The sequence below is a fragment of the Galeopterus variegatus genome, unplaced genomic scaffold, assembly GCF_000696425.1.
Source record: "Galeopterus variegatus unplaced genomic scaffold, G_variegatus-3.0.2 Scaffold7946, whole genome shotgun sequence".
Taxonomy (NCBI): domain Eukaryota; kingdom Metazoa; phylum Chordata; class Mammalia; order Dermoptera; family Cynocephalidae; genus Galeopterus; species Galeopterus variegatus.
This window is the reverse complement of record NW_007734057.1, coordinates 4,875-15,825: the sequence shown is the minus strand read 5'-3', so window position 1 is coordinate 15,825 and position 10,951 is coordinate 4,875. Positions and strand designations below refer to the sequence as shown.

Below are 10,951 nucleotides of genomic sequence, written 5' to 3'. Positions count from 1 at the left end.
GCATGGGTGGGTGCATGCTGGGCTTTCCTCCCTAACTAGATCTCTGAAAGCGCAGATCTGTTTCTCTGCATCTTCCACAGCATTGTCCCTGAGCTAGACACAGAACAGGAGCTCAATAAATACCTCTGGAACTGGACTGAATTGAGGCAGATCATGTTGCTGCCTGCATAAGCAGGAAGGGATTATCATAATTATTACAGCTGCACTGATGACACTTCTGCCTGTTGTAGGCACACAGCTATCATTTCAAGTAATTAACAAATTTATTTGCTTAGTAGACATTTTAGAACACACAGAACTCTCCTAAGCCCTGGACTTATAAACATGAATGAGAGAGACTCTCTTTTCTCAGGGGGCTGTCAGTGAAGTGAGGGAGACAGATTCACAAGCAGACAATGCCAGTGTGAAATGTTCAGTGTAACCACAGAGACAGGCAGAGGGGTGCAGGGCATACTGAGGGACACCTAGCTCACTCCAGGGTGACTGCAGGCAGGGGACAGGTCTGAAAGGTATTTAGGGATGAATAGGAGTTCACCAAAAAAAGGGAAGTCGGGGTCAGTGGGGGAGAAGGCATTCAAGGCATAGGAGAAAGTGAGTAAAAAGGAATAGTGGGCCAGCAGTAGCAAAAGGGATGCTGTTCAATTACAAACAAAATGACACAGGAGAAGAGAGTGTTAAATCAAATCACAACACATCCTGTTCAGTGTCTAAGATAATCTTCTGGGGAGCAGAGAGAAATTATAAATACTCCTACTTATATCTGTCTCTGAGATATAATATTTAGCATGGAACAGACTCTGTGGCTCTGCTTTTAACTGCATGGTGGGCAGTCAGGTGGCCCATTTGGTACAAATGCTGACAGGAGGGGAGGTGGGCACAGGCGCCCTGAGAGAATGACAGTGTTGCCCTCCGTGCTCGACTTTTCACGTTCAGGGACTGCACTTACTGCACTTCAGACGTGGATGCACAACGCATATGCTGGTGTTGCTGCCTGGCTGTGATCAACAAACCCTCAGAAAATGACAAGTGGTTTTATATGGTTTCTAAGAAACTCAGATTGAGACTAATAGTAATAAGATTACACAGATTCTCTCTCTCTCTCCCTAATACCTAATCCAAACATCTGAAATCTGAAATGCTCCAAAATTTGAAACTTTTTGAGTACTGATATGATGCCACAAGTGGAAAATTCCATATCTGACCTCATGTGATGGGTTGCAGTCAAAATACAGGCACACAACACAGTTTACGCAGTGTTGTGTACAACACAGTTTATGCAGAAAGACTCCTGCCGCTCCCTTGAGCTGTGATAGACTCTGTATTAGTCCATTTCTGCTGCTTATAACAAAATATGTGGAACTGAGTACTTTGTAAGAAAACAAAATTTATTGCTTATAGTTTCAGAGGCTGGGAAGTCGGAAGTCAAGGGAACACATTTGGTGAGGATCTTCTTTGGGGTGGCTTTACAGCAATGCAAGAGTCTCAAAGGGCAGAAAATGGTGGAGCAGAGAGAGAGAGGTCCTCCTGTTCTCTCCTTTTGAAGCCCTCAGAACCATGCCCACAACTATGATTAAACCATCAACTTAATCACCTCTTCAAAGCCCTACACGCCATAGGTGTTTCCTTACCACAATAGGATTTCCTACCCTCAACAGTTATAGTGGGGATTAAGTTTTGGGGGGGACATTCAATGCAATGCATTCTGCCCCTGTCCTTCCCCCCAAACTCATGTCCTTTCATATAAATACATTCATTTCATCCCCAAACCTGTTTCAACTCAAAAGTCCAAAACCCAAAGTCACATCTGTGAAACAAGTTATTTACTGCCAAGATACAATAGTGGGACAAGGATAGGATAGTTATTCCCATTCAAAAATCACATATAAATACATTCATTTCATCCCCAAACCTGTTTCAACTCAAAAGTCCAAAACCCAAAGTCACATCTGTGAAACGAGTTATTTACTGCCAAGATACAATAGTGGGACAAGGATAGGATAGTTATTCCCATTCAAAAAGGGAGAAATAAACAAAAAGAAAGCAGTAACAGGTCCTAAATAGTCCGAAACCTAGCAGGGCAGGCGTTAAATCTTACAGCTGGTAAATCATGTACCCTGACTCCCTGTTCGATGTCTTCTGCATGTGGGTGTGGGGTTGGGTGCCACATCCTTGGGAAACTCTGCTCTTACGGCATTCCTGGTCTCAAGCCATGCTTTAGCTCTCAGAGGCTAGAATTGCCTGCTGGTAGCTCCACAATTCTGGGGTCTCCATGGCGGTCCCAATCCCACAGCTCCACTAGGCATGGCTTGGGTGGGGTTTTTCTGCTGCAACTCTGACCCCACATTTCCTCTTGGCATTGCTTTAGTGAAGACTTTATGTGGTGACTCCACCGCTGTGACAGATCTCTTCCTGGGCCCCCACACTTTTCCATATATCCTTTGAAATCATGGTGGAGGCTCCCAAGCCTTCACAGCTCTGGCATTCTGTGAGCTTGCTAACTTAACACCATGTGGACACCACCAAGACTTCTGATTTTTATCTTCCAAAGCCGTGGGTCCAGTCACACATGGGGCCAATTTAGCCACAGCTGGAGCAGCCAAAGCAGCTGGGGTACTGGTGTGGGGAGCAGCATCCCGAGGTGGTTCTGGGCAGTGAGCCCGTGGAGGGTGCCTTGGGCCTGTTCCCCAAGACCATTCTGTCTCCCTAGGCATCTGGGTCTGTAATGGAAGACCAGCCTCCAAGATCTCTGAAATGCCTTCAGGGTCTTTTCTTTCTTTCTCTTGATAATCCCTTTCTTCTGTACTAATCTCCTTAGCAAACAGTTGCTGGACTACAACACTGAATTGTTCTCCTGAAAATGCTCTCTTCTTCTCAACCACATGACCAGGCTACAAAATTCCCATATCTTTATGCTCTGCTTTCCTTTTAATTATAAATTCTGCCTTTATGTCCTGCTTTTGCAGCCATAACTCAGCGTAGGCTGCTGCAAGTAGCCATGTCGCTTCCTGAACACTTTGCTGTTTTGAAATTTCTTTTGCCAAATATCCTGGTTCAGTACCTTGAAGTTCCACATTCTGTAAAACTTTTGGGCATGAACAGAATGCAGCCAAGTTCCTTGCCAGTTCATAGAAATGGTGATCTTTGACCTAGTTTCCAATAAACTCCTTCTCATTTCTATCTGAGATCTCCTTAGAATGGCCTTTATAGTCCATATTTCCAAAAGCATTCTGGTCACCACCATTTAACCAGTCTCTAAAACATTTTAAACCTTCCCTGTTTTTTTTTGTCTTCTAAACTCGCACCAGCATCCAGGTTTTTCCTGGCCTGCTCCTTCAAATTCTTCCAGCCTCTGCTCAACACCCAGTTCCAAAGCTGCATCCACATTTTCAAGTATTTGTTATAAGCAACACCCCACCTCTCTGGTACCAATTTTCTGTATTAGTCCATTTCTATAGCTTATAACAAAATACTTGGAACTGGGTACTTCATAAGAAAATTAAATTTATTGCTTAGTTTCAGAGGCTGGGAAGTCCGAAGTTCAGGGAACACATCTGGTGAGGATCTTCTTTGGGGTGACTTTACAGCAATGCAGGGGTCTCAAAGAAAACGGTGGCGCAGAAACAGAGAGGTAGCTCTTCCTTCTGGAGCCCTCAGAACCAGGCTTATGACCACCATTAAACCATCAACTTAATCACCTCTTCAAGGCCCCACCGGTCAATTACTGTAATAAGATTTCCCAGCCTCAACAGTTACAGTGGGGATTAAGTTTTGGTGGGATATTCAACCCAAGGCACTTGGGTCCCCTCCCCAAGATATATCATAACTTATGTGCAAATATTCCAAAATCCAAAATCTGAAACATTTCTGGTTCCAAGTATTTTGGATAAGGGATACTCAAGCTGTACGTATAATACACAGACACACACATGTGCGTGCGCACACACACATGCACACACACACACACACAGAGCACAGATAACAACAAACTGATACAGCTGACAGTTCTACTCCTAGTACAAACTCTGCATGGCACATTACTAGGATTAAAAAAACCTCACATAATCATAAAAAGCACTGCATATTGATATAGTTAAAATATTAATTTTCTAGTGGAAGTAAAAAGATTTTTTGGCAGTTAAATAAAATTTAAATAGTATTTTAAATATTTTATCTTAAAACTTATTTTGGGGAGTGTGCATTCTATAATGTACATGATATATTAGTACATATTCAGATGTACATAATATATAAATATGCAAACAAACATATTGCAGGAATTTGCGTGAACACTTTAGACTGGAAGGTATGCAATGAAACATGGCTGAAGACCACTGCTGTGGGCAGTGGGGACCACTGAAGAGTTCAAGCTGAGGGGGATAGTCAGATTTGTATTGTAGTGTTGATGAAGGTTGGAGGAGACCAAGCCTGGGCAGGACAAATCTGTTCAGGCAAGAGCTGCTGAATGCATGGGTTAGAGAGGGAGGAGATTTGCAAGATATTCAGAAGGTAAAATGAACAAAAATTAGTGATTTGTTACCAGATTAAAAACTCCATGAGGGCACGTGCTGTGTTTGTTTCATTAACTGCTGTTGCCCCAGCTGGTGGGTATGGGCTTTAGCACATGTGTGCTGTCCGAGTGAGTGGACACGTGCAAGGCGTTGGGGGAGCACCAGGAATGGCCTCCTGCCCGCGGGTGGCTTTAGGAGCTGGTTGCATTGCTAACGTGGAGGGGAAACACAGGAGGAACTTCCAAAAGCCACGGATAGGAGCAATCTATGTTAATCCATTTTAAAGCTAAGTCTCCTTGTTAAAAATAAAAGCAGCAAAAGTCCAGAAAGAGAATCACCAATGATTTTTATAAATGTACTCAAAAATAAAAATAAACATTAAAAATATACAAAATTACAATATCAATTTTCCAAAAATGATCTGACAGGGACATAAATGTATCAGGATAAACTCTGGATAAGGAAAGAGAATCCATTAGATACAGCTTATTACTTTAGAAGTGAGAAGAGGGGAAAAAAGGAAAACCCCACACGTATTTTCAGTTGATTAATGCTTCTTTAAAAAGACACCCATTCCATTGTATAATATGGTTGTATTCCAGACTTTCTGCAGATTCTTATGTGTATTCAGAGGAGACTATGATTTCAAATGTATAAACAACAGCAGGTGAATTTTATATTTCATGATGAAGTAAAATGCTTTATATATGTGCGATCTTCTGTCAGTTAAAGGGCTGAATATACTCAAGCAAAGTTTTAAAAGGTGAGAAGGGACAAACCCAGAGTGGGTTAGAGAAACTAGTAGGCCTTCAGATCCTGCACAAACCTCAAATGTGCTTGGTACCAAGTCAACACTTTACCATGTTTTCTAGATAAAAGGAAGGAAGGGAGGGAGGGATGGAGGGAGAGAAAGAAAATAGAAAAGAATTCTGGAAGGAAGGCAGGCAAGCAGGCAGACAATCAGAAATTCCATGGTTCCATCTTTGTGGCCTCTGACAGTGGTGAAATAATGGATGTGTCTGCTATAGTTAAACAATTCTTACATCCGCGAGATCCTGAATCACTGAGATACATAATGCTTCCCTTAACCAAACTTTGCAAGGCAGGGCACTGAGTGTTATATTTTGGCTATTAGCAAATACAATGTTCCACATGGAATTATTACGAGATCCTGAATCACTGAGATACATAATGCTTCCCTTAACCAAACTTTGCAGGGCAGGGCACTGAGTGTTATATTTTGGCTATTAGCAAATACAATGTTCCACATGGAATTATTTTATAACCCGGAATGGTCTTTGGAAGATGGCACACATTTTCAGCATTATGGGCTCAATCCACTCTGTATAGACATTAGTGATGCTATAAAAGGCCAAGGTCTTATTTCTACTCTCTCAGAAAATATAAAAATTATGACAAAAGTTAAAAAGACAACTGCTCCAAAATTCAATGATTTTCAATTAAGCATCAACAGCAATAAACAGAGGAAAGCACCACTTCATGAGTGGACCCAATCCCTGGATTAAGTATGAAATTGCCATACTTGATGGCATTTTAAGAATAGAAAGAATCTTATTGGCTATCACTGAGTAGTAGCATATTGATGTAAATTGTGCCAGCTTGAAAACCATTACTCAACAGGCTTAAATTAAGGAATAGCAAGCAAACATACTCTTCTTTCTTTTAGAGTCATTAGCTTTCTCTAGCTTCAAAGTTCATTTGATATCCTCTTTATTCTGTACCAAATGAATTCCCTCATTGCCGAAAGGAGTCACAATTTTCTAGGTTTTATAGTTACTTGTGACTTAGAGGCAATCCATGAAAACCTCCACTACAAGGTAGAAATCCTTTGAAAGGCATCCTTGCCAGAGGATTGAAGAGTCAATGCCCTTTTGAAAAGTGAGTAATTTACTTCATATGCCTGAAAGACCCATGTTCTACAGTCTCTCTAGATGGGACTTCAAGCAAAAAAGGGAAAAGATTATGTTTTTCTACATTCACAAGAACTTGGGTTTTTCTTCCTATCATAAAGAACCATTTTAGAAAGGCTGGTTATGGGACGATAAATACGAAGTTTTAGAAATATCGTAATTACAAGTTGAAGGCTTTGATGTACCATTTACTAAAATTTAAAACCCTAACAAGGAAAAAAAAAATCAATGTGAAAACAAAGTTTAGAATATGTCAACTATGATAATACTTACATGCTATTTAACTTAATTTTAATAAAAACAGTGAGAGATCGGGCATATTAAATGTAATTTACAAATAGCATTAGAATTTAACATTCAAAATCAGTTGACACAGTTAACAGAACACTGATGCTCACCTCTTCATAAACCTTCTTGGCACTGTCATTGTCTCCTATCAAGAGGTAGCCCACTCCAAGGTCATTCTTTAAGGATGTGTCATTGGGAAATAGTTGAACTAATCTCTGTAGCGTAAGCAGGGAACCTCTCATGTGACCTGATTTGGGGAAAAGAAAAAACAAATAGAAATAAAAACATTGTGTACGTCTTTGTATTAAGAATACAACCCATGAGACTATTCAACAGAGCCTGAAAACTTGCTTAAATCTGACTTTATGTATTAGTGGCTTATTAAATACCCAGTAGGATTTCATGATATAGTTACAATGGTATTGATAACTGCTATCAGTAGATACTAAATATAATATTGATTATTAACATCTAAAAAACATTCTCATTTTCTAAATTCATCAACATTTATCTTTTTATTTTAAAGTCCCCCTTAAGAAAGTTTTACTACCAGTTCCTTGAAAAAATGTTTTGCTGAGATATTTTTGGTTTATTAACTTTAAAATTATAAGTAGAGAGTAGAGAATAAAAAGTTTAATTGATTTTGGGGTCTAGCACCTTGTATAAAACCTGAAAAGGCACTGAAATACACAGGACAGTATTAACTGCTGGCAGTGTCTCCAATTAAAAGTGAACTGGTCTCTAGGTAATGACCTAATTGTTGAGCAATGGATACATCACCCAGTATTATGGGTCCCTCTGGTGGCCGATAGGATACTATGCACTATGCGAATCATGAAAACCCCAAGCTTTGACTTATTTTTAAGGCTGGCTGATGGAAATTTAAAATTTCTGGGGCCATTGTCATTACTCTTTGCCACAGTTGGGAAGACAAACTGTATAAGAGAAAGTGCAAAATAAGGCTAGCATGCATGAAAAAACCATGACCGAGTACAGTATTAGGCAAGAGTATGGTGGGTGTAGCAGTAAGCTGATGAAGTTGTACACTCCACTGACAAACTATCTGGCATGAAGCATCACCGCCTTACCCCATGGCCTGCGCCCCATCACTGGCCAGTTGTATTCTGATCAGCACTCACGGAGGGTTTGCAGAGCCAGTAATTCCGTCACCAACAAATTGGAGTCTTCTCTTCTGCACTCTTCCCTCCTCCTACCTGTTCACCAGGCTCACGCCTTTCTTCTGCTTCTCAACTGCTAGCACCCACAACAAAGGCACAGAGAAAGTCCCTCGTGCAGCCATCTGCTCCCTGTCCCTTTCTCTCTGCACTCTGGAACCCCGTTCTACTGTGAACGAACTTCCCCACCTTGTCAATTTCACTAAAATCTTCTGCCTGCAATCACCTACAGCCACCCTGAGCGGACTGCCCTTGTATTTATTCAGAGGAAAAGACTGTAGTAAAGTATGGAAGGGTTGCTATGCAAGACGATCCACTCCTTCGTAGGCAGTCTTCTTCCCAGAACCGGGAATAGGGAGAGGTAAGAGAGGCGCTCGGTGCAAAATTTAAGAGGGTGTCAGAAAATTCTGTAATTGTGACTTGAATTATACGCATTCTTTAAAAAAATCAAAATTAATGTAAATAATCCATGATGAACAAAATATTAACATTTTAAAGCCAGAATCAGTAAACAGTGCTAAGCGGAGCCGTATTGGAGGCTGGGGGATGAGGAAAAGTCAGGAACACTGACTGACTTTGCGTCCATGGCAGGGGCCTGTGCCACCTCCCTTGAATCTCAGCCCTGCTTTTTCCATCCTGAGTTTGTGCTGCATGTTCTCCTTCCCCTCGACAGGCCCTTATGAATATGTCTCAGGGGCCTGTGCCACCTCCCTTGAATCTCAGCCCTGCTTCTTCCATCCTGAGTTTGTGCTGCATGTTCTCCTTCCCCTCGACAGGCCCTTATGAATATGTCTAATCAACCATTTCTTCCAGCTTTAATCATCACTCGCATTCTACTGCTATCACAGATGTTGGTCATTTCCAAAAGTGGCACAACTACCATTTATTCCATTGCTCAGAAAACAGATAAAGGGTCACTCAGGCCTTGACTGTTACTTATAGGGGCCTCCCTAAGTGACATCGATAATGTGTCCATGTCGCTACTCAGCCAGCTGAGTCCACCTCAGCAGTGACAGTGGCTTTGATCTTTCCCTCCCGGTTTAGTCATGACATGTTGCAGGGAAAGAATCACAATCTTTGTTAAAACAAAGTTAACAGTCTTACTTGCCTTTGGCACCAAGAAACTGCGTTGGTCAAGAGGATGCGTTATGCTGCTCATTTCAAAGCATTTGCAAATTTACTTTATGATTAAAATTTATTTTCTAGCATTGTCCATGGTCTAGGATCAGATCTTACACAGGTAACATTTTAGAGTGCCTGGAACTCCTAAGATTCCTCTATAAAAATAGTTCCCCTGAAAATTTCAACCTCCATGAATCAGTTTGTCTGTGAGAGAAAAGAATTTGGCATCACAGGAAGAGTTTTTGATTCCTGATCCATTAACCTATTAGCTATGGTTCCTTAGGCAAATTAGCCAAGCTCTTAGCCTCACCTTTAAAATGCTGCTTGTGGCAGGGGGGAGGGGGGCAAAAATGCCAGCCACATCTTTTTAATTATTAAGATTAGGATTTCTATTTCAGTTTTAGAGATGGTCAGTTTAAGACAAAGTTGGCTTAATTACTTAAAATTAGTTGTAAAGCTTAGGTTTCCTCCCATGTAACTTAACTCTTCTAAGAGTATACACGGCCTTCAGGATCTTCAAGATAAAAGAATGTCATTTATCTACTGAATTAACTTTTACTGCATTTTACCTAGAAACTGTTGTCTGTCTGACCGCCGCTTCAGACTCAGCTTCACCAGGTCTGCGGGGACATCGGGCAGGCTGGCCACCTCTTGGTAGGTCTCGATGGCCCCACGCAGGACTTCGTTACTTAGGTTTCCTCCCATGTAACTTAACTCTTCTAAGAGTATACACGGCCTTCAGGCTCTTCAAGATAAAAGAATGTCATTTTTCTACTGAATTAACTTTTACTGCATTTTACCTAGAAACTGTTGTCTGTCTGACCGCCGCTTCAGACTCAGCTTCACCAGGTCTGCAGGGACATCGGGCAGGCTGGCCACCTCTTGGTAGGTCTCGATGGCCCCACGCAGGACTTCGTTGCTCCTCCTCTTCTCAGCCAGATCGTCTTCACACTAGAGGAAGCCCCCAGACTGCATAAATGTCCCCTGACCAGCCATATTTGTAATTAACCAAAATATTCATAAAAAGTTAACTTTTGGACATGCTTTAAAAGAAACTCAAGACAAATTAACTTTTTCTCTTTATGAAGGGATAAAAAACAAACAAAAGAAAGCAGAACAACATGCTATTTTAATAATATGAAGAAAAGTTAGCTCTGAAGCAACAGCCAAGAAAGAACATCGTAAAAGCAAGACTGCTATATGCTAGGGCTGATGGACGTTTACATCGTGTCATACGCTAACATATGTAGACGGGAGTCCAGTCCACAGATCTTCTTTTATTAGTTATGCGTGTGTTCACTCCTGCACTCAACAACCATTTTCTGAGAGCAAAGCCTTGTCTTGTGCACGTGGCAGACAAATTGAACGAAACAGACAAAGCCCTTTTCTTGTTTTGCTTCCACTTTGGAAAGGAAAGACAGAGTACAAATAAGAATACCACGTGTCTGACGGCCACAGAGCTGTGGATGAAACTGAGCAGGCTTAGGAGCACTGGGCTGGTGGCAGGGAAGTTGCTAGATGAAGAAGGGCCTGAAAGAGAAGGGGCGCGAGCCAGGAGGATGTCTGGGAGGAGCATTCCGGCAGAGGGGACAGCGGGAGCAATGGCGCTGAGGAGGGATGAGGAACAGAGGGGAGGCCAGTGCAGCGGAGGAGAGCAAGGGGGAGCCCGATGGGGCCATCGGGCAGTGCCGGGCCTGGTGGGCTACCGCTGGCTCTACCACGCTGAGATGGCATGACACTGGGTGGTCGCCGTGACCTGCTGCGTGTGTCCTCCACACAGTCCGGAAAACAGGCTGAAGGGGAAGGGGAGAAGCAGGGAGCCCAGGCAGGGTGCTCCAGCAGGAATGCAGACATGGGATGATGGTGGCCTGGACTAAGGTCGTGGTAAGAAGTGGTTGGATGACAGATATATTTTGAAGGTCAGAGC

General features: G+C 42.1%; 1 protein-coding gene across 1 annotated transcript in view; it reads right to left on the bottom strand.

The window, feature by feature from the left end:
* LOC103608013 (aspartyl/asparaginyl beta-hydroxylase-like) overlaps positions 1-10,600 on the bottom strand; it is a gene marked incomplete at its 3' end in the record, with an annotated part of 58,248 nt that extends 47,648 nt beyond the window's left edge. Inside the window, exons 1-4 of the mRNA XM_008592459.1 lie at positions 10,463-10,600; positions 9,825-9,975; positions 9,594-9,743; positions 6,838-6,974 (exon numbers count right to left, since the gene is read on the bottom strand). Of these exons, the coding sequence (XP_008590681.1) occupies positions 6,838-6,974; positions 9,594-9,743; positions 9,825-9,975; positions 10,463-10,600 (576 nt within the window). The remainder of the gene's footprint in view (positions 1-6,837; positions 6,975-9,593; positions 9,744-9,824; positions 9,976-10,462) is intronic.
* Positions 10,601-10,951: the final 351 nt, after the last annotated feature.